At 42.6% G+C, this 24,081-nt stretch overlaps 1 protein-coding gene across 10 annotated transcripts in view; it reads right to left on the bottom strand.

Moving 5' to 3' along the window:
- Nucleotides 1-3,144: 3,144 nt before the first annotated feature.
- The window catches only part of LOC125458829 (probable G-protein coupled receptor 174), a 76,441-nt gene continuing 55,504 nt past the window's right edge, over nt 3,145-24,081 (bottom strand). For 4 of the 10 annotated variants that reach the window (XM_059651288.1, XM_048544540.1, XM_048544548.1 and 1 more), the window contains one exon: nt 3,145-6,013. In XM_059651288.1, coding sequence (XP_059507271.1) covers nt 4,988-5,953 — 966 coding nt within the window. In that variant the 5' untranslated portion in view covers nt 5,954-6,013 and the 3' untranslated portion in view covers nt 3,145-4,987. Of the gene's footprint in view, nt 6,014-20,813; nt 20,920-24,081 lie in introns of all 10 variants that reach the window. The other 6 variants (XM_048544543.1, XM_048544547.1, XM_059651289.1 and 3 more) reach the window with 2 other exon arrangements.

Here is a 24,081-nt window from a genome sequence, read left to right as displayed (position 1 = left end):
TACACCCCTCACTATCTCTGTCAACTTCTCCAGCCCCTACACCCTTCCCTATCTCTGTCACCTCCTCCAGCCCCTACACCCCTCACTATCTCTGTCAACTTCTCCAGCCCCTACACCCTTCCCTATCTCTGTCACCTCCTGCAGCCCCTACATCCCTCTCTATCCCTGTCACCTCCTCCAGCCCCTTACACCCCCTCCCTATGTCTGTCACATAATCTTGACCCTGCACCCCCTTCCTATCTCTGTCACTCATTCCTACCCCCTACACCCTATCTCTATCACCCCCTCCAGCCCTGCACCCCTTCCTATCTCTGTCACCTCCTCAGCCCCTAAACCCGCTTCCTATCTCTGAGGTGCAGACTATCTTTATGTGGGCTGGGCGACAGGTGATTCATGTGGCTCATGGCTAAATCTCAAAGTTGAAATGTGATTCTGAAATGTTCGGCACGGTGAAATATTCATGGTGCCCACATGCATTTCAGTATAAACCCACCAATGTCTTGGCATGAGGCGTAACACCAAGCTAACATTAATCCTGCAACTCCAGTAGCGATGGGAAATTACGATTTCACAGCCTGCCTAATTAATACATTCTCCTGCTCTCGCCGGTTACATAAAATTTTAGATTGCCTATGATACACGTGTGGACCAGAGAATGTATGATTTGGTAGGAACAGGAGAGTTTAATCAGTCAAGTGTCAGCGTGAAGTAACCAGGACTTGGGCAGAGATATGTTGTCATGAATGGAAATCTGTCAGTGCAGGGGTATTTAATTCCCAAAATGAGCTGCAATACGTTGAACTGTAAATACATCTACCTCACTATATCTGAATAATTTGGTAATGCCAATGAATGCATGTCCTTGCAAATGAAACCATATTGCAGCAATTAATATGCATGACCAAAGTTCAAAAAGCTAAATAACCTAACCTGTAGATTATTACATCTGTCTGAAATGCACAGTAATTCCATTGTTGGTTGAGAGTGTAACAGAATTGTTATGACATAGATGAGGCTATTCCATCCATTGCACCTGCACCAGTTTGCTACATGAGCATCGTCACCTTGTGCCAATCTCCTGCTTTCTGCCCATACCCTTGAACATTACATTTATCCAAATAATCATCCAATGCCTTCTTAAATGTTTCAGTGTATTAACCATGACCTATGGCAGTTACGTCTCTCTGTGAATATCTTGGAAATAACTGCTTCTGAAAGTTTAACGGATTTTCTGTGACTACATATAGGGCTAATAATGCACAAGGAATGAATCATTCTGCTTCCTCAGAGAACTTATAAAGACTGGAGCATGATATCATGTGACATGTTGCTGTGGTTTTGACCAATGCCGCTAAAGCCAAAGGAGTCTATTGCTGTCGATTATCATGTTGAGGTCAATCAGGACTTCCCTTGGATACATTTTTCCGAGAATTGGCAGGAACCTGTACTTCGTCAACTCCTCCCCAAGGTTAGAATTACAAGCAGGAAGTACAAGGCATTCTTTATAACAGCAGCAGTGATATTTCCAGATGTAGCTGTGTGACTTCTGCAAAGTGATACTTGAGCAATGGTGAATACAAACTAAAGACTGAAGATTTTAATGTGTAAATAACTCTGAAAAATGACTTGAACTGAATTCCTAAAGAAGATGTACTCAAGCATTTATTATCTGTGATAATAAAAATTGCCAAGCTAGGAGTGCGGTTCCTTACAGAGATCAAAATGCAAAAAGAACTATCTGCCCTCTTTAAATGTCAGATTATCACTCAGATTTGGGAGCACTGGGCACACTATTGTCACAACGTGTATACTGAGGAGGTTTGGGTGGGATCAATTACTTCTACACAGTTTCACAATATCTAATGACAGGAATAAATTGTTATTTCATTAACAGGATGTGGGCGTTACTTGCTAAACCAATATTTATTGCTTACAGGGGAGTTAAGGTCAACAACTTGGCTGTGGGTCTGGAGTCCCATGTAAGTCAGACCAGGTAAAGGATATGACTGAACCGGATGGTTTATTTTAATGGCAACTGACAATGGTTACTTTGTTACCATTAGGCTAGGTTTCATTGTATTCAAGTTTCATGATGTACCATGGTCAGATTGAACCCATGTCCCCTATTCTGGATTATGAGTCCAGTGACATTGCCACTATACAAATTCCTCTGCTTAAAGCATTAATTTAGCTCAGGTGAATTCCTTTAGTACCTCCCCAAGCTATATGGAATCTCTGTAGTGTGGAACAAGGCCATTTGGCTCTTCCATGGCACTTTCTGTGTCATTCTGCTACTAAAATGAATCTGAAACTAATGGAAAAGTCATTGGCATGTTAGTGTGGAAGAATGGGAGTTATGATAAAGATACTAAAGAACTGGACCTGTTTTTGCCGTTTTTAGAAGATAAAGTAGGACATGAAGGCATACACATTTTGGATATATTGACAATAGATTTGAGCATGAAATATGAAAAGAAATAAAAACACCATGGCATTACGGTTCACCCGAGCATGGCTACTTGGAGGGCTGTATGTTGACAGAAGGAATAAAGAACAATATAATCAAAAGATGGTTTCAGCAAGGAACAACAGAGGATCCAAGAAAGGTAACGCTGATGGTCTGGACCAGTGTTAACAAGGGCAACAGCTGGAAAACTAATGTGGCCCTGCTTCAGAGGACAACCAAGGAAGTAAGAATGGATGGACAATGTCCAGAGTGATTTACCACAAAGATAGCTGACTGAGGGAGCCAGGTTAGATGAGAATCAAGAACAAGGCAGGGAATGAACACAGCAGGCCAGGCAGCATCAGAGGAGCAGGAAAACTGACATTTCAGGAAGGGTCCATGCCTGAAACATCAGCTTTTCTACTTCTCTGATACTGCCTGGCCTGCTGTGTTCCTTTGGCTCCACACTGTGTTATCTCTGACTCTAGCATCGGCAGTTCCTACTATCTCTGAGGAAATTCGCTGGACTTCACTGTTGCTGCTGGGCTCCAGGCATGAGTTATGTTTTATCTGTAATAGTAGTGGGCATGTCAGCTCAGAAGTACAGATGAAATTGAGGGAAATAAGAACATTCTGACATCAAACTGGAAGGCAGTTGTTTATTCCTAAGACTAACAACAGAGAAAATGAATTTTAAAATACAAACATTTCATGTGTAATGTCTAAAACATAGCAAACTTAAATCTATACATCTACTTGTTGTGCGGCCGACAACAAATTAAGTCTGCCTGCCGTACAAAATGAAGTGGGAACATTACACTGTCATGTGCAATGCACACTCTGTAGCTGAATTCTGTCTGAATACCAACTGCAACTGGTTTGAATTTTGGAAATTATTGATGGATTCAGTTGCAGAATAGAAATCAAATGTTTTTAACCAATGACAAGTTACTTGTGGTTTAACTATAGTGTGGCTGGGAAGATGCAACGCCTCAGGTCATACGATGGGTCAACTAAAATCTCCAGGACTGTGATCAACAAATTTTACTTAGGCAAAAGGTATCAAAGGTCAGCAAGTAAAAGGATGACAAATGGAGTTAATGTTCACCTGAATGTATGGCAGAACATGTTCAAGTGGTTGAGTTGTGCTATGTGCTTTGGCTGTAGCAATTAGGGCCACTGGCGTAAAAGATAACATGTCTGACTTCAGGTCAGAAGGTTGTTGGTTCAAGTCCCACGTAGCCTGAACACAGCTGATGGCTTAAGTATAAGCTAAGGGTGGAGTCTAGATAGAACTTAGGGTTAGGGTAAAAATTCAGCACAATGTTGTGGGCCAAAGGCTGTTCTATTTGTGATATCTGCAACATTTCATTGTCTAGATGAGGGGAATAGTTAGGATCTGAATCTTGTTGATTAAGGTCAACTCAAATTTCTTTGCACTAGTTTGGAAATTAGCAAGTGGCAGTTTTATTGACAAGGACATTGGAGACAAAATAACAGCAACAAAATAAGGCAAAAAAACCCAGAAATAGCTAGATCCTTTGTTTTGCTCCACTGTTTGATGGCTATTTTAGTTTTCGTTTCGATTTGCCTCGAAATTCAAGGGAAGTTCATCATGACTGCAGAGACATATTTAACCTTACACATGATTACAAAAAGCAGCTCTAGTGAATGACTGAAGTACTTGAGTTTCTAGGTTTCCAGCATCTGCAGCACATTTGAGCAGAACACCCAACCCTGCTTCTGCCCTGTGAACATCACCAGATTTGAATCAGTTTGGAGTTCTTTTGAACTGAAGCAAAATTTTAACAAGTGACTCAGCAATTATTGGAAGCAGGTAGGAAACTGGAGTTAAGATCACAAATCAGATCCACCATAATCGGACTAAATGATGCAGCAATCTCAAGAGCTAGGTGGCCTACTCCTGCTCCTAATGTTTTATGTTCACATGTCCATAAACCTGCAGTTCACACACTGCATTACACGCTGTTAGAATCACCAGTTCATCCGTTTGCTGTTTAGAATGATCACCATTAATTATTATTTTGATCAGCTTCCAACCAGAATAGGTGACTCTGCTTACACAGCAGTGCATGGTTAATGGACAGTAAAATGTATTGAGAAAGTCGCTGATAATCTCCTATCATGCACGTTATTAAACCAGTAGAATCGCAGTCCAGGAGTTTATATGAAAGCTACATTGCAAACATATTTTGTTATGGATGAACGTAAAGAAGTACATCCTGCATTTTGCTTCGCATGCAGGGTGCACATGAAGCAAAATTAATAAAGTAAAACAAATAGACCATTGGTGATTTATCCTGGTCGCTACATTTCTTGCTGCAACCATTTCAGGCAGCTCGCCGGGAATGGGTTAAACAATTGCTGCAAAACAAATAGTACTTTAAACACTGACTCGCCCTAAGATGCACCGATACAGTGACTTCTGACTCAACGATATCCGGAACAGCCAGTGGCGAACAGTTGCAAGATGGAGCAGTGAAAAAGAGAAACCTCAAACAATTTGTCCAAAACTTGAGATTATCGACTCGTGGTACTTTCTCTGCTCAAGTGTCGGCTCCTTACGAGGAAGCTGCTGGTCCGTGAAAGTTGCTCTCTGAACTCCGCGGTGACAAAATAGTAGATGAAAGGGTCCAAACAGGCGTTCATGCTGGCTAAGCACAGTGTCACTGAATGCAAGATCTGGATATTCTTCCGTGCACTGCAGTTTGCAATGAGCTTTAACTTTCTCAACTGGTTCAGCAGGAAGAATATGTGATACGGAGCGAAGCAAATGAGGAACACAGTTGCACACATCAAGAGCAGCTTTAAAGCCCTCTTTCCACCTCGATTGTTGGGGACTGTACTCTTCTCTTTCAGTGACTGTGCAGTCTTCCAGGTGCAGGTGAAAATGATGCAGATGGGCCCCACAAAGCCCAGGAGCTCTGCTGCTGTAAGCATCAATATGGAAGATCCCAGGTTGACTTGCTTCATGGGGAGATCGGCAAAACATTGTGAGCTGTTGAACGACTCAGTGTTCCGCATGACGGGGAATGGAAGGCACATCAGGATGACGATCAGCCATCCAATAATACTCAGGGCCACATCATACCGGCGCCTCCAGCTGCTGTACTTGAAGGGGTGGATAAGGAATATGCAACGCTGGATGCTGATACAGACTAGAAATAAGATGCTAGCATACATGTTGAGAAACTTTAGGTAGAAACAGAACAAACACATGAATTTTCCAAATGGCCAGTTTTGCGTTATGTAGTAAAAGATCCTCAAGGGCAAGGACAACACATGAGCCAAGTCAGCGAGAGCTAGGTTTGTCATGAATATCACTGCCTTCTTCTCCCTTTTGATGTTTCCGACTAATACCCACAAGGCCACACTATTTCCAAAGAAGCCAGGGATAAGGATTATTCCATAGATAACTGCATACAAAGTTAGCTCATTTTTCCAGTGCTCCTGCTCGTCTTCGCACAGACTGGTATTGACGAACATCTTTCCGTGATGTCAGATTTCTTTTCTTTCGGAGGAGTGCCTTTCCAACTGCACAAACTGCTGAGAAAAGAAAAGGGCAAGTGTGTAAGGTCATCAGTTTTTTTTTCTGTCTCAGACAAATAACAGTCAAATAATTCCAATCGTTAATATCCTGTCTGTCAGCTCAGGATTGGTTGCTTCCTTTGTTGCTGATTTTTAACTAACCCAGTAGTTAGACGTAGACACTCTCTGGCCCAGCTCGAGTTTGCTGACCGGATATCCTAAACTGACCTAGCTCCGTGTGCCAGCATTTGGCCCGCATCCCTCTGAACACTTCCTATTCACATGCCCACTTAAGTGTACCCATCTCCTCCACCTCCTCTGGCAGCCCATGCATAATGGCAAACATTTAAGCAGATATTTCTTCGCACTCAATGACAATTTATCCCCTTCAAAATGAAGGACAAAATCAAAAGGATGAGCCACCTGTGGTTAACAATGGCACTCAAGTAGAGACTCCAATCAAATATTAAGACATACAAAGTTTAGCTTGCAGATTCAGCAAATAACTATAAAGGCAATTGGAATTTTGGGTTTTACTGGAGTTTAAAACAGGGAAATCTTATTAAATGGTACAGGATGTGGGTGAGGTTGTACCTGGCACATTGAATACAGTTTATCTCACCATTTTTACAAAACAATATATTTGAGGCAATTCAAAGAGGATTCACCATTCCAATTTCTGGGAATGAACGGTATGACTTGCCAAGGACAGCTAAACAGGTTAGGCCTTCAGAGTTTAGAAAAATGTGGAATAATGAATTTTATTGAAACATACACGTTTAGGAACGGACCTGGCAGTGCAGCTGTTCAGAAGTAGTACTGGAGTGAATCTTGATTTAGGAAACTTAGTCCGAGAATAAGGTGACACTCATTTCAAACTGAGATGAGAAGGAAATTCTCCTCCCAGAGGATAGTGGATTTCGAGAATTCTCAAATCCTGGAAGCTAGATCACTGAAAATGTTACGAAGAGGTGGTAAACAGATTTTTGAAATATCTGGGGAGTAAAGGGCTATGGGGGCCTGGCACAAAAGAGAATTTTGTCTTTACTACTGGTGCAAAGAATTAACTGCTGAATGGCCTTGTCCTGCTCCTATTTCCTGTGTTCTTAAGACCATAAGACCATAAGACATAGGAGTGGAAGTAAGGCCATTCGGCCCATCAAGTCCACTCCGCCATTTAAATCACGGCTGATGGGCATTTCAACACCACTTCCCTGCACTCTCCCCATAGCCCTTGATTCCTTCTGAGATCAAGAATTTGTCGATCTCTGCCTTGAAGGCATCCAACATCCCGGCCTCCACTGCACTCTGCGGCAATGAATTCCACAGGCCCACCACTCTCTGGCTGAAGAAATGTCATCTCATTTCAGTTTTAAACTTACCCCCTCTAATTTTAAGGCTGTGCCCATTGGTCCTAGTCTCCCCACCTAACGGAAACAACTTCCTAGCGTCCACCCCTTCTAAACCATACATTACCTTAAGGTTCCTTCAGTTACCAGCATTTCTTTATAGTTGCTCTAGACATTGTTTATCTGGGCTTTCTGTTTCTCATTCTTCCATGTGCAGGGCCTTGAAAGAGTTGTTTGTTTTTAAGACAGGGCCAGACTGTCACATCTCCATTTACACACAATCACAGAATGGCTACAACAGAGTAAGAGGCCATTCAGCCCCATCAAGGCTGTCTGCCAGAGCACCGTAGTCATACTCCATCGCCTTGCATACATTTTCTCTTCAGATAAATTCCAGCCGTGTTTTAAAACCCATCACTGAATCTGCCTTCACCACAGCATCAGAAATGGCATTCCACATCTTAACCATGCACATACCAAAACATCAAAAACAACCCTGTTGTGAGATGAGCAGTGCATTTTGAGCAGAAAGTTGTGCTCAGGGGTGTGAGGGGAGGTCAGTAGGATTTTGAAGCTGAAAGGGACAGAGGGAGAAGGCAAAGAGGGTTTTAGGAAGAGAATTACAGCTGACAGCTACACACACAATAGAGACTGACCAAGGGGGAGGTGAGCAAGGGACAGACACCATGTAATAAATCAACAATGACAACACACATTTATATCACAGTTTTATTAGGGCAAACAACGCAGAGTACTTCACAGCAACACAGTCAAACAAAAATTCAGTCAGTGCATTTGAATAAATTGACCTCCAATCCATTAACATAATGGAGTTACCCCAAAAGCAAATGCCTAATGCCCTAGAATGAAGCTGGGAATTGCAGTCTACCTGCAATGGAAATACAAGTCTAACTAAAGCCTGTACAATAAATTACAGGCATTTCTACCATGCAAGAAGAACCACTTATGTGATGCTCTAGTTTCTCATCTCCTTTTGGAACTCGTCTTCCTCTTCATCTCCTCCATTCCCCTCCCCACCATACCCCCTCATGATATTACATTTGGAGCTGCCTAACACTTCTGCCCTAAATGAAAGGTCATTGGGATGTTCTCATGATTTGCTTGCATTAATTTAACCATTGATTTTATGTGCTAATCTACTGCAGTTTTAACCACAAAATACTGTTGACTTCTGAAATCTTATATATTCTACATCTGTTTTCTGAATACAAGGCTGAGCTAGTTGAGTTGCAGATTAATTAACCAACAAGAAAAAGAGGCCACTAGGGAAACATTTTGACATAGTTTTGGAAATGGCCGAAAAAGAGAAATTATTGTTATTTAATCTGAGGAACGATGCTGGATTGGGAAGATGAAGTGACAGAGTCTCCCATGGATGTCTGCTCAATCTAACTGATCAAAAACCACGTGAGTTGAGAAATACAATACAAACTGGTGATGGGATTAATCTCTGGGAGCTGCAGAATCTGACAAATTTAAAGTCAGCAAACCGCTAGGTCAAAATTCAATGGAATTAATTGCAAAACTTTACAAATCAGAAAGAGAACTACTGTGGGCGTATTTAAGAACTGGCACTAGATTAGGCTGAGAGAGATCTGGGAGCAGTAGCAGAGCATTTCAAGTCACTGCAGAGCAATGGTTCAGCAAAGCAAACTGAATGTTGAGCTACCCTGCTATATCGGTGCAGTTTTGTCAGTTCACATCAGGCCGAATCTTTAATACTGTGACCAGTTCTGGGCTCAAAAGATGTGTGTGAAACATCCACACTTCAAAGCTCCATGAACTCCTGAACAACACTAATCTCTCAAAGTGACCTAGCATCTGGTTAGCAACTTTTATCAGTTCTCTAAAATCTGTTCAACGAAGCAAGTTTCAGAGTGACTGCTTCCACTGAGAAGACACAATTTAATCACCTGATAATGATACCATAGTCATTGACCACCCCCGACATTTCACATGAAAAACACAGGTATATTCCATCCCATCATTAGTGACAATTTATTTAATGAATTTAGTTCGTCCAACCCTCCAGTGCTGGCACTTATATTTTATCCTCACATTTCAATTAATAACAGTGAGCTTGTAATATTTGAGAATAAAACAATCTGGAATAGAAACCAGTGTGGTTGTTCCCTTTTTCTGTGGTTGTGAAGAATGAAGCTTTAGCAATGAGTGACCAAACTGTCACAGTGCCACTCTTAGACTAAATTCTGGAGTGTCATTGTTAGCGGTCTTCTGCATGACGGAGGATGACTTGTGATAGATTTTGTTCCTGATTAGCCTGGGGCTGCTTGGATTCTTCACAACCACCATCTGCCAGAGTATCCCCCCCTGACTTTCACAGTTCTTGCACTGACCACGCACCTCACCCAAATGTCGCCTGACCCAAGTTTCCTCTGAAAACTCCTCACAGGAAATTCTGGCCTGTGATACTCACTCAGAAGATGTGGATGAAGCCTGAGGCCTGCAGTTCCAGACCTAACTAAGGCTGCTCTGATTAGGCCAGAGAACAGGCCGCAGGTTAATTTCCATTCCACCAAGTACTTGCAACAATACAGCAATTAGCTGTCTCAGTGGATTGAAATTATTTACCTCATAGCCTTGAATATGTTGACAATTTGTTGAGGCGGAAAACAGTTGGTATCTGCTATTTCTCTTTTACTTTTGTAATAAGGAAAGCCCCTTTTTCATTCCCCTACATAAAGATACCAAAGCTGAAGTTGTGGTAAGAACCTTAGCTAACAAATGTGCACTAATTCTGATTTTGTTGGTTTGTGCAGAAGGCACAGTCTGTCTGCTTTGGTCCTTGGTTGAAAATGAATGAAGACAGAATCTGTGTCGCTATAATCTGAAGTAGAATTCCAACTGAAACAAAGTTCATGAAAATTGGCCCCATAAGTAAATCACCAGATGAGATGGTCATGCGATAAATTAGAAAGGAAATAAAGACAGAATACTGGAGCAGCTCAGCAGAGAGTGAGACACAGGTAATGGTCTGAAGAATCACAGAAACCCTCCAATGTGGGAGCAGGCCAACTGGCTCACTGAATCCACACCAACCCTCTGAAGAACATCCTCTCAGACCCAAACCCTATCCCTGTATTTCTCATGGCTAGCCCACCTTGCCTGCACAATTTAGCAATGGTCAATCCACCTAAACCTACACATCTTTGGGTTGTAGGAAGAAACCAGAGGAAACCCACACAGACACAGGGAGAATGTACAAACTTGACACAGACAGTCACCTGAGGGTGGAATTGAACCTGGGTCTCTGGCACTGTGAGGTAGTAAGTGCTAACCACTGAGCCACCATGCCACCCCTATATCATAGCAGACTCGAAAATGGTAACTCTGTTTCTCTCTCCACAGATGCTGTCAGACCTGTTGAGTTCCTCCCAGCATTTTCTCGCTCTCTGCTTTTTCAGATTTCCAGCATCTGTAGTATTTTACTTTTCTTAATTACATAGAAAATCTGTGTTTCAGAGGAATAACGTCCTCGCCTTGACATTACTCCATTGTGATCTGAGCACAGAACAGCAAACTCCGATCACCGAAATTCCTCAAGAATCCTACCTGGGCCTGAACAAGGGGGGCTATGGCGATATTTGTGGCCGAATGGGAGGAGAAATCTGGGGAGGCCCATCTCAACTTTGGGAGCTTCATCTTTTAAGTTTTTGAGAAGCAGTGAGATGAATTTCTCACTAGGCAGCAGTGAGTTGCAAATTAAGAAGGATTATACCTTGTTAAATGTCCTGTTGGTGGCCCAATTTACCTCATTAATACCTAGCTGCACATCTTACCACACAAGCTGGATATTGAGAAAACTTGATGTGGAAGCCTGAGCAAGTGCCTAGCAGATTCAGCCCACCACCAGCTCCAAAGGGCACCCATGTTGGACAGCAGCACCAACATCTCAGGGTACAATCCTCATGGGGGCACTGGTCTCATGCACCCCACCTACACAAGCATGGAATTCTGATATGTGCTCAAAAAACCCTCACAGCACACCTCCAATACATTCACAGAGCACTTCTGAACTTCGGTGCTTCACAGCAACAGTTCTGGGAATGGCACCTTGTGGAATTGGACATGAGACAGAACTAGGAGCAGGCTAGACAATTAATGTGGTGCATTTGGTAAGATGTGGTGAGAGAACTTGCTGGGTCTCATGACAAAAACCTTTCAAATTCCCACCAAAACTGCCATTTTCACCAGCCTATAAATTCACTCCTGTCTCCCTTAATTATTTACATTATTGCCAAGCCTTAAGTCATCTGCAAACTTAAAAACAGTTTAGCTTGCTGTCTCTCTATGGATGCTGCCTGACTCGCTGTGATTTCCAGCATTTTTGTTTTCAGTACAGATTGCAGCATCTGCAGTGATTTGCTCCTTCCTCATTCCCAGGTTGTCATGCTGGGGGTGCTGGTTAGCCCAGTCATTCGCATATAGATCAAGTCAACACCAACATCAAGGAGTTCAATCCTCCCTCTGGCTGCAGGAGACACAGGCCTGCTTCTTCATCGAGCCCTTCGTCAAAGTTAAACCTCATAGCACCCTCCTGTAGTTCAGGAAGTAACAGCCAAGGGCTTGCCTTCATCCAGAGAACTTAAAAGGAATGGCCTGCTCATCTTAAACAATCCTCTGTACTGACTGAGTCCTTCAAATAAAAAAAAACTGTGAAGGTTATAAAAGGTTATAAAAGTGAAAGGAGACTGACTAAAAAGAACACGTGATATGAAGATAACCTTTTTTTATGTGCTGAGTGATTAGAATTTCAAATGCATTGCCTGATGGCATCGCTGTTGTGGACAGAATGGCATAGAGTGAGTGAGTGAGCAATAAAAGCATGAAATTTGGGCACACTGGATCACTCTTCGAAAAGGCCAGTGTAGGACTGGGGTGGGGTGATGGCATTGGCGGGGGGTGGGGGGGTTGGTGGCGGAGATGTGAATAGCCTCTTGTTCTCCTGCACCATTCCATGACACTTACATAGCTGTCTTAGTGAGATCATGGAGGGGAGGTGTTCTAATCCATGATCCCCGGGTGATCGGATCTGATGTGGAGGAGGGGATGTCTGGCAGACAGATTGGGGCAAGGTTTGATAGTGATCCAACTCAGCTTACTCTCAGCAATCCACAGTTTTACTAGTTAAAACACCTCCATGATTCTATACTGACTGTTGGGGAACCCCAATGTAAACTTCCCTTCACCACAATAGAATCTGTTCACAATTACTGACTACCTTCTATCTCAGTTAGGCACCCAAGATATCACAGTCCCTTGAGTACCATGTACTTATACCTTTTGTACATATCGGTTAACTGGTATTTTATCAAATGTCCTTTGAAACCCATAGGTATAACATCTATTTACTACATTCATCAGCCCTTTAAACTACTAAACCATCAGCTTGCTAAATTAGAAAGATTTCATGGTACAATTCAAAGGAAAGCAGAGATGCTCTTCCCGGTGTTCCGCAGGCAACATTTTGAACTAGCATATTAAATGTGATCATACTGTTGTATCTTGCAGCCTGCTGGGCATCATTTAGTCACTGTGTTTCTTACAGTACAGTAGCGACAATACTTCAAGAGTATCCTATTAGCTGCAAAGTGGTTTGGAACATTGAAATATTGGTGGAGAAGTGGGCCATTCAGCCCATCAATCTTGCCCCACCATTCAGTTAGATAATGGAGAGTCATTTATCTCATTGCCATTTTCCTGCACTATCCACTATTTCTTGGATATTGTATTGTGGTGTTGATTTCTATCTGGACACATTCAATGGCTGAATATGCACAGCCCTCTGCTGTGGAGAATTCCAAAGACCCACCACCCTCTGACTGAGGAAGTTCCTCCTCATCTCAGTCCTTATTCTGAGGTCATGTTCTTGTTTCTGGACTCTCTATGATGTCCCCTGTAAGAACTTAGCAAGTTTTAATGAGATCGCCTGTCAGTCTCAATCTCTAGAGATTGCATACCCAGCTTCCTTCACACAGAGCGGGCCCACCAACCCAAGAAGTAGTTTGGTGAACCCTGGTTGTACTCTCTCTATGGGAAGTATATCTTTCTTTAGACAAGAGGACCAAAGCTATACACAAAACTCTAGGTTTGGTCTTACCAAGGCTGTATACAATTTCAGAAAAACATTATTATTACTCTTCTCAGATCCTCTTATGATGAAGGCCAACATATCATTTATCTTCCTATTTGCTTGCTGCACCTTCATGGTAGCTTCTATTGACAGGTCCTACTGAAGATCAATACTTCTCATCTCTAATAATTTTAGGAATACTCTCTGATTTTTCTCAAGTGGGATAACTTCACACTTATTCTCATTGAATTCCTTGGGCCCATTCATTTAGCCTGCCTGAGATAAGCAAAGGCATGATATCATGCAGGTTCTTTCTTTCACATTAGGTTCGCTGAAGATGTGCTGGTGAATGAAAATGTTGAGGATCTCTTCTCTATCAAGGATCTAGATATTCAGAATCAACCTCAACCCTTTTACATTCAGCCTGACAGAATTATTTAATGTGGAGCCGTGATAAAACTGGAAGTATTTGCCCAGAAGTGTTTGAAATGAGTAAGAATGAGTTCCTTCTGGAGAGCTCCTAGGCCCAAATGTACTTGCTGCTGTGTTAAACCATATCACAAATCAACAATCTCCTCAGAATAGATTGATCACCAGAATCTGTTTGTCACAATGCCAGAGCAAAGAAAACCCCCAAAACGCAGAATGTTGACAACTTGAAAACAGTCTGAAGCTGTGACCATTGTGGTTAAGATTGAAGATGAAACAAAACATGCTTGTCAGGCCACAAATAGGAGCAACAGCATGCAACAGCAAGTAGGAACTGGAACTCCGACAGAATGTGAGGAAGCAGTCTTGCGTTATAAATAGTTTGCTGCATTTTCCCGCTTGCTAATTCATTTCAGCACAAGTAGGGTCAGTAAGAGTATAATTTATTGTATTCTGGCCAAACAAATTGGTCCAGATATTTTGGGGGATCTTGGAGGATTAAAATGCCTGGAAAGTGCTTTGAAACCAGGGGCGTTAAGCTCCTGTTGAATATAACAACAGGGCAGAGTTACTATTTCTTTCTTCCATCTCTGGTGTGGCAGCTGTTCTAATTGATCGATTGGTGGGCAGGCAAAACTGGAGGCAGGAGCCTTAATGATGGGCCGTGGCAGGATATCAAGTTGAAAGACCAGCATCGAGAAATGTGGGATGGGGTAAGCATGCGACTGAGGAAATCAGCTGAGATTGTCACATAGAGAGGACAATGGGGCTTGGTTTGGGGACAGGAGTGGTGATGAAATTCTGAACGTGGCAGCTGGAGACAGAGTCAAGTGACTGGCAGAGGGAAAGCAAAGGCTTCTTTCAGGAACTTAGTGGGGAAGAGATCCTGCTCCTCCTGGCTCACAAGCAGTGCTACAAAAAGAGCTTAACTTGTCAAGCTGATAACCCTCTCCTCCCATTTGGTGCTGAGTCTCTCCTGCTCTGGAACAACAGCACTACAAAACCACTGAGGCTACAGCAGGCTTCCAGCTACACAGAGCTTGTCTGATTTAATTATGTTAATGAAGTGTCCCATCTTTTCTCAAATCAGACACTTGCATAACACAAAACTGTCTTAAAATTTTTAATCCACCTAGATCCTTTTCTGCTTTTATCACTAATGGGAGGAGGCTGTTGTTGATGGTAAAGGATTGGCAGTGTTTTGCTTGGGAAATAGTGCCTCGGCCATTTATTCAGAGTAACATCCTCAGGGGACCAGGTAAAGTGGGAGGTTCCCTACTTTGAGCACAGATCAGTGAGAGTCAAAGTAGATGCACAAAGGGTCTAGGAAGAAGGAAGTGAAATAGAGGAAACACAACCAAACATGTTGGAATATCATGAAAACAACATACCATCCCTTAGAGTTTGTGCACCAGGGAAGGATAAGGAACAGAGAAACTGTTTAGGAATGGAGAATGCAGAAGATCATACCCAAACCCAAAAGAATTTCAAGATGTATAAATGTGCAGAGTTTCCATTCTGCTGTACACTACAGTGGGTAGGCTTGATGCCATGCTGCAATGTGAACATTTTTACTGAAGCTTCCATAAGGATTGGCTGAGCATGGGAGTTCTATACCCATTCAGTCACTTTGAGGACCGTCTGTGCTGAAAGTAGTAAATTAATTGTGCATAGGTAACACATGGAAACATCCCAAATACTGGTGCAGTTACAGTATGGCAACTATATTCGCTCTTGGCAAAATCCACAATTGCCTTCTGTCCCTTGACAATGTGAATTTTAGGTTGCCTTCTTGAATGGTGTAGTGCATTTGGTAGAAATATATTTGCCATGCGAGGAGAATGAATAGTTACTAATGCTGGACTGTTCCTGGCTGACAATGGGTTTTGTGCAATAACAGACTATGTGATAGCAAGACCTGGGGTGTGCGGGTTGAGGAAAGGACATAGGAGGAGCTCAAGCTCTAAAATTCTTGAAGTTGATATTGAGTCCAGAAAGTTGTAGAGCTCCCAGGCAGAAAATGGGACGGTGTTCTTCCAGCTTGCACTGAGCTTCACTGGAACACTGCATCAAGCCTGAGACAGAGATGTTGACCAGGGAACAGGGTAGTATGTTGAAGTGGCAGGCAACTGGAAACTCAGAATCTTCTCTGTAGACAGAAAGTGAAGCGGTCACCAAATCTATGCTTCACTTTCGCATATGCAGAGGAGACCACACTGTGAGGAACGAATGCAGTAGACTAGATTGTGTGGAGTGCAGGTAAAGCATTAGTTCACCTGGAAGGTATGTTTGGGCCCTTGGACACTGAGGAGTGAGGAAGTAAACAGACAGGTGTTACACCGTCTGTGGTTGCAGGGGAAAGTGCCATGGAGTTAGAGTTGAGGAGGGGGTTTGGTGGTTGATGTTGGGAGTAAAGGAAGAGTAGACCAGGGTGTTTCAGAGGGAATGCTCCTGCGGAAGGCTGACAAGTGAGGGGAGGAGAATATGTGTCTAGTGGTGGCATTTCACAGAAATGGCAGCTAATGATTGCCTAGGTGTGGACAAGAGGAACCTGATCGCTGTTGTGGGAGGGAAGAGAGGGGGTGAGGACTGACAAAGGAGGATGGTTCAGACACGGCTGAAGGCCCTGCCAACTATGATGCTGGGGAATCCTCAGTTCAGGAAGAGCGTGGACATTTCGAAGTCCTCACTGTCAAAGTTGGCATCATTAGAACAGCTGAACGGAGACAAAGGAAATGGAAGAATGGAATAGAGTCTTTACTGGAAGTGGTGAATGAGGATACATAGTCGAGATAACTGTGGGGGTCAGTGAGTTTGTAGTGGACATTGGTGGCCAGCCCGTCCCAGAAATGGTAAAAGAGTTGTTGAGGAAGGCAATTTGCATGCAATTCATCCAAGCTTTCAGTTCGTTGGCAAGTATAAAACAGGCATAACATGAGTCATTTCTATCTGCTAAAAGTTTTAAAAGTTTGCAACAGCAATGTAACCTGTGTTGAACTTGCCTACTTTTAATTTTAAATGAGATGCATTAATGAGTGATCAATCCATTCTTGAGGAGGTGGCACCACCATTGAGACTGTAAGGAGGCGTTATCATCCACTTTGAAGTGATTTCATTTGTGGCCCAGTTTGTTTCTTTTGGGAGATGCAAACATCATTCGCCAAGCCCAATTTTTATTGCCCATCCCTCAAAGCCCTTGAAAAGGTGATGGGGAGCCATTGTTTGAATTACAGCAGGTCTGTGGGATTGACTCTACTTTCAGGAAGCTCAGGAATCAGGAAAGTGAAGGGCAGTGAGATCCAGCATAAATTCATCAGGTTGCTAAATTTACAATATTGCTGAAATCAGCACGAAGTAGCACATCTGAGACAACAAAACTAACTTGTAAACCCCCTGCCATCATTACAATCTCTCCCGGTATTTCTAACCTACTACTGTCACCCTCTAACTTCCTCACCATGGTCACCAGATCCACAGGAAATCAGAATTTCCCAAACGTATCTCCACCCTGTCGCACCGAAAGCTCATTCCAGGGAAAATCAGAATCACCCTCTCCATCAGGCTCGTGTCCTTCCCTTGTCCATGTACAAATGACCTTTGGCAGAATGAAAGAGGAAGCTGGGGCTGATGCACCTAGTAATTTGCTTTCTCTTCTCAGGCTAACTGCATGATACAATGCGGCACCTCCTGCTGATGACTCAGAAAGCCTTCACTTGTAATGGCATGTGCTTTAACTTTGACCCAGATGTGGTGAACACAGCCTTCCCTGCCAGGGCTGCAGGTAGAGCTTTGCATGCATTGGCAGTAAAACCAAAAATCCACAAACCGCTCAGAGATCTAACATGGGTTAGAATTGGAGTGACTCTGGCAACTCAGAGTCATGGAGTTGTACAGCACAGAAACAGACCCTCTAGTCCAACTCATCCTCACCACCCAAATATCCTGAATTAATCTAGTCCCATTTGCTAGCATTTGGCCCATATCTGTCTAAACCCTTCTTATTCATGTACCCATCCAAATGACTTTTAAATATTGTTATTGCACCACCCTCCACCACTTCCTCTGGCTCACCATCCTCTGCATGAAAAAAAATGCCCCTTAGGCCCCTTTTAAATCCTTCCACTCTCACCCTAAACATAAGCCCTCTAGCTTTGGGCTTTCCTAACCTGAGGAAAATGACCTTGACTATTCACCCTATCCATGATCCACACGATTTTAAAAGTCTCTACCCCTCAGTTGCCGAAGCTCCAAGGGAAATAACCCCAGCCTAATCAGCCCGTCCCAATAGCTCAAACTCTCCAATCCCGGCAACATCCTTGTAAATCTTTCTGAACCCTTTCAAGTTTAACAACATCATTCCGATAGCAGAAATACCAGCATTGAATGCAGAATTCAAACAGTGGCCTAACCAACGTCCTGTACAGCTGAATCATGACATTGCAACTCCTACAGTCAATGCACTAACCAACAAAAGCAAGCATACTAAACACCTTCTTCACTATCCTGTCTACCTTTCAAGGAACTTTGAACCTGCACCCCAAGGTCTCTTTGTTCAGCAATATACCCCAGAAGCCTACAATTAAGTGTATAATTCCTGCCCTAATTTGCTTTTACAAAATGCAAAATCTCACCCTTATCTAAATTAAACTCTATGTGTCACTCCTTGGCCCATCAGCCCGTTTGATCAAGGTCCCTCTGTACTCTGAATATTACTCTTCACTGATTACTATGCCTCCAATTTTAGTGTCATTTCCAAGCTGACCAGTCATTTCTCCTATGTTTACATCCAAATCGTTTATATAAAAATGACAAAAAGCAGTGGACCCAACACCAATCCTTGTGCACATTGCTGGACTCCCTCATATTATTTTTTTAAATGACTAGCCCACCTCCTCCAAATGGACCATTTGCTCATCCTATCTCCACTAATATTGCAAGTTTGAGACTGGTTGGTATCTTTTTCGAGGTACTATTCAGAATTTTAACCGTTGATTTCATCCCAACCTAGTTGGTCAGATTCAGATCTTTGCTATCAAATGATAAGTGCTCTGTCAATCATGCTGTTAGTTTTCCCCCGAGTCTAATATTTTTTGAATTGATAGTCAAAAAGGCATCCAAAGATAAATGAAGCCTATACATACTTAAATGCTCTTACAACATTTCCCTTGGAATTTTCACACCTCTGGCTTGATAATTCCTGGAATGTTTCAGAATGTCTTGGAGGGATGGCTTCTATCCAGACAGGATGCTAACAAGGGGAGCACAGACAAGAGAAAGGAAAAGCTTGACAGAAGGAAATTATCAAGCTGGAGAGGGTTCGGAAGAGATTTACCAGGATGTTGCCTAGTACGGAAGGTTTGAGTTATAAGGAAAGACTGGTTAGGCTGGCAGTTTTTTTTCCACTGGAGCATAGGAGGTTGAGAGGTGACTTGAAAGAAGTTTACAAAATAATCAGAGGTATAGATAGAATTGATGGCAGTTGTCTTTTCCCTAAGATGGGGAATTTCCCCTTCTAGGGGGCACATTTTTAAGATGAGAAGAGAAAGATTTGAAAAAGATGTGAGAGGCAAAGTTTTTATACAGAGGGTCGTTCATGTTTGGAATGGACTTCCTGATGAAGTAATGGTTGTGGATACAATTACAGTGTTTAAAAGACATTTGGATGGATATATGAATAAGGAAATGTTTGGAGTGGTAAAGGCCAGGAGCAGGCAGGTGGAGCTAGTTTAGTTTGTGATATGTTTGACGTAGACTGGTTGAACCAGGGTTATTTCTGTGCAGTATGGCTGTATAAGATTGAGAAAGCAGGATGAAAATGAAGAATAAAATATTGTCAAGAGCTGTGGTTCATTGTGTGATCAGAGTTTATCAGTTTTATAACCACAATCGTGTACGGTCTCTGATGATGCCTCATGTAAATGATTCATTGTTGAAAGTGTCATAGTCTCTGTGTTTAACCGGTGGCGAAAATTGCCATCATTTAGGTACAGCATTGGTGCAACAAAAAAAAGTCACCAATGTGCAGTCTTTAGAACAGTGCCCTTGTCTTCTGATCATTTTCTCAACACATTTTGCACATAATTTGCTTCCATCATTTTCTAGAAGACAATTATTACTTGGGAACAGTAAATGTCAAACAAAGTGTTTATCTGTTCAATTCTTCATGTACTCAATCTGTGCAGGCTGCAAGGACTCCCACTGTTGTCATCACCTCTGGACTGGGATGGTAGTACAGTCACTGAATTCATATTCTAGAGGCCTGGTCCAATACCTTGAGGGTAAATCTCATCACAGCAGCAGAAAGTTTAGATTTCAATTACTCTGTGTATAAATCTGAAATAAAAGGCTAGTTTCATAATGACGACTACCAGATTTTCATTTTAATAACTTGCTTGGTTTATAAATGCCTTTTAGAGAAGGAATTCTCTATGCAAACTGATCCACGCTATATTTAACACAAACTACCACAGAAAAGGTGAAGAGGATTTAAACTGGATGGATTGTCCAACATTAATCAGGCATTGGAAGTGACAACAGTGCACCTGCCCAATTTACCCTGCAAAGCCATCTGGTTCACTACTGTCTTTCATAGAAGCAAATCTGCCATCCTCACTTGGTCTGGCCTGTATGTGACTCCAGATCCACAGCAATGTGTTTGATTTTCAATTGCCTTCTGAAATGGCCTAGTAAGCCATCCTGTTGTACCTATAGCTACAAAGCCTCTTCAAGGATATCTAGGGACAGGCAATAATTGCTGGCCAGCCAGCAATACCCACATCCCACACATGAATTTTAAAAAGAGCTAACATCAGGGGACATGTGCAAAAATTGGGAGGGCCATTATGTAGATTATTCATGCAAGAACCTGTCAGTGCCATACTCATACAGTCTACCTTACAGCCAATATCCCAAATCCCATCCTTACTGTTGCTGGGTACGTCCTGTCCCACCAGCAGATCCGAAACCTGATGTGATCTTACAGTGGTAAAGAGTTGGGAGGAAGTGGCTGGTCATTCTGGCTCCCGGGAAATCTAATGTGAAAACAAGGACAATTAAACATACTGCTTATTATGGGTCTAGGCCCGAAACATCAGCTTTTGTGCTCCTGAGATGCTGCTTGGCCTGCTGTGTTCATCCAGCTTCACACTTTGTTATCTTGGATTCTCCAGCATCTGCAGTTCCCATTATCATGCTTATTATCATGTCCTGTCCTGACTTCCTCATCTGATGAATCCGTGCTGCTCAGTGTTAAACATCACATGATAGAAGCACTGAGGGTGATGAAGTTAAGAAATATATGAAGCTGGGGAATTCAAGATCCTTCACCAAGAGTGGTTCAGTATAATGTTGCTACTGACCAAGATGTCCACACCCTGAAGGACACATCTTAATTCTACATGACCTTGTCCTCACCAGTTTACCAGATACCGATACACCTGTCCTGTTCAGAAATGAGGGCTCCCTCCATTGTGTGGCATTACCACCATGCTAAATAGGATAGATTCAGATCTGGTCCCACAGCTCAAAAGGGGATTCTCCACCATTTTCCTCAGTGCCATTAAGAATGAGAAACAGACATTGCCCTAGCCAGTGACACTCAGATCCCATGACTGAAGAAAAAAAAATGAAAAACAAAATCAGATGACAAATAGATCTCCAACCATGAGCTGTACAATAGCAGTTTGCTTGTTTAGACCTCTTATTTAAGTCCTGGTTTAATGCTTTTGGCATCCAACAAAAAAAAATGCATGAATGAGCAAATTTCTAGACATTTGTATACCTTTTGATTGTTTAATAAGGCCAACAAGCTGCAGAGAGTGTAGCTTTAGCTCCTGGTTGCACAAGTCTACATTTGTGCTGTGGTTTAGTCAACCAGCCAAATGCGTCATCAACCTTCGATCAGCAGGTACCTAGTATAGCAACCACTTTGCATGTTCTACGCACAGAACTCTTCACTTCATAACACTGCAATGACATCGCTGTACTTGTACATACTGGGGAAAGTGCTCAGATTCTGAGGAAATGAATAGTTTTTGTGGCTTTCAATATCAACTAAATGTTAAATAGCTTTCTTTTAAATATTTTCAAATCAACCTGCTCAGAGACACCTCTGTTGTGGGCAGGATTTGAAACTGAGTGTCCTGGTTATTAGAAAGGATTACTATCACTGTACCAGAAGACCCCTTGTTTGGTTAGAATTATCAACCTGCCCAGGTAAAAACCATGTGCAACTGAGTGTGGAATAAAGAGGGTTAACATCACTGCCTTACGGTGCCAGGGAACGCAGGTTCGATTCCACCTTCTGTATGGAGTTTGCACATTCTCCCAACATCGGAGTGGGTTTCTTCTGGGTGCTCCAGTTTCCTTCCACAGTCCAAATATGTGCTGATGAGGCAGACTGGCCATGCTAAATTGCCCATAGTGTCCAGGGATATGCAGGTTACGTGAGTTAGCCATGGTAAAAACTTCATGTGGATTACTGGGATGGGGTGAGTCGGTGCAGACTCGATGGGCCAAATAGCCTTTTTCTGCAGGGGTTTATTGATTTCACATGCCTTTCGTGCCCCTGTTGGATGCCACTTGGAAACCGTGATCAGTCCTTCACACCAGATTCGTTGACCTTGTGTTCACAGGGAATGGGCCTTGTGTTGACTGTTGAGTGTAACAAATATGAACTTCCTAACTTAGTGTCACATGCGCCATCACAGTTTGATGATGTCCTGCGCAAAAGTGGGAATCCACAAAGTCACGTTCCCTTTCCCCCTCAGTAGTAACAACATAGGCTGCACTCATATGGAGTAAGTGGCCTCTATGAGTTTGTAGAGCCTGCAGTGATGGCACACTGGGAAATATTGCTGATGAGCCCTGACTCCTGTCTGCAACCATAACAATTGAAGGCAGCACTGGCCTTTGAAGCCAGTGGCATGCCTTTCCTCACCATGCTGTGAGGCCAGGTTGAAGTAAGGAGTACAATTCAGGGAACACCTCCTGATTAATAGTCTAGCCCACTCAGTCACCAGTCCTGGGGCGGATGTAGTTATTAGAAGTGCTCTTGAAAAACCCACATGGATAGGGCTTTCTGTGTAAAGCCCACCCTCCACCTCTCAGTACTTCCCTTCTCTGCATCTCTTGCTCTAAGTCCTGGTCATGTTACAGACATGTCATTCCACATACTCTCCGTCTGGAGGTATGCTATTCCTCTATCCTCCCTAACCGTAAAGAGAACAGACTGTCAAAGCCTAACTGCAGAAACAAAACAGAGCCACAAACCCAGCCTAAGCCAGAAATAATAATTGTCTGACCTTATTGTATAATGATCGTGCAGGGCCTACCTTGCAGCAGAAAGCATCTTCTGCGAGTGAAATGCAAATTTGTTGAATGTACTGGAGTGGTCCAAATTTGGAAAGCAGACATCATGTCAACAGATAGAGCTGTGCATTGTCAAAACCTCAGCAGCTCTGCTGCCTCTAGACTTTGTATAATTATCCACATGTCCACATAAGCTAATGCAATATGCGATCCATGCCAGAAGTGCTTGTTAGTGAAATGCACAACCCTGCAGGGTGTTCAGGGCCTCCAGTGACACTACTAATCTGAATTATGCACCCTATGTATTTGTTGGAAGTCCCCTGGGAGCATGTCAACATTTGCATGGAGACCTGGGGAGTTTCCAATATTTACAGGTGGTCTCTGGCGTATGCCAATATTTGTAGGGAGTTATCGGAGGTGATCAATATTTTCTGGGGATCTCCATAACCTGCTAATATTTACAGGAGATTTCTGGAGCTGTGCCAATTTTTGTCAGGGTCTTCTCCATTTACAGTATTTTTAAATGATTCACTGCAGTGGAGGTTTCATGAATTACAACTTAAGTTTGCTAAGCTGAGATGTTTAGTAGCTAATGATAAATTAAGCATTTCTAGTTTCTTCCTGCGAACATTGAGAGTTGGTCACATATACTGGTGGTTAACTCCTTGAAACTGATTTTGTTTGAGATTAACTATGAAACACAGTCTGCAGTATAAGATACCAATATCGAGGACAGGGACAAAACTGAATGCAGCTGTTTCCTCAAGGTATTGTAGTTTTCACACTAACCATCTCTCAAATAGTCAAAGAGTACCCAGTTACCAAAACTTCCGAATGTGTTTGTTTCCACTGTCTTCACTTTAGCATAACAGTGCAAAGTGCAC

The sequence above is a fragment of the Stegostoma tigrinum genome, chromosome 15 (genome assembly GCF_030684315.1).
Source record: "Stegostoma tigrinum isolate sSteTig4 chromosome 15, sSteTig4.hap1, whole genome shotgun sequence".
Taxonomy (NCBI): Eukaryota; Metazoa; Chordata; class Chondrichthyes; order Orectolobiformes; family Stegostomatidae; genus Stegostoma; species Stegostoma tigrinum.
The sequence above is the reverse complement of the archived record's forward strand: the minus strand, read 5'-3'. Positions and strand labels throughout refer to the sequence as shown.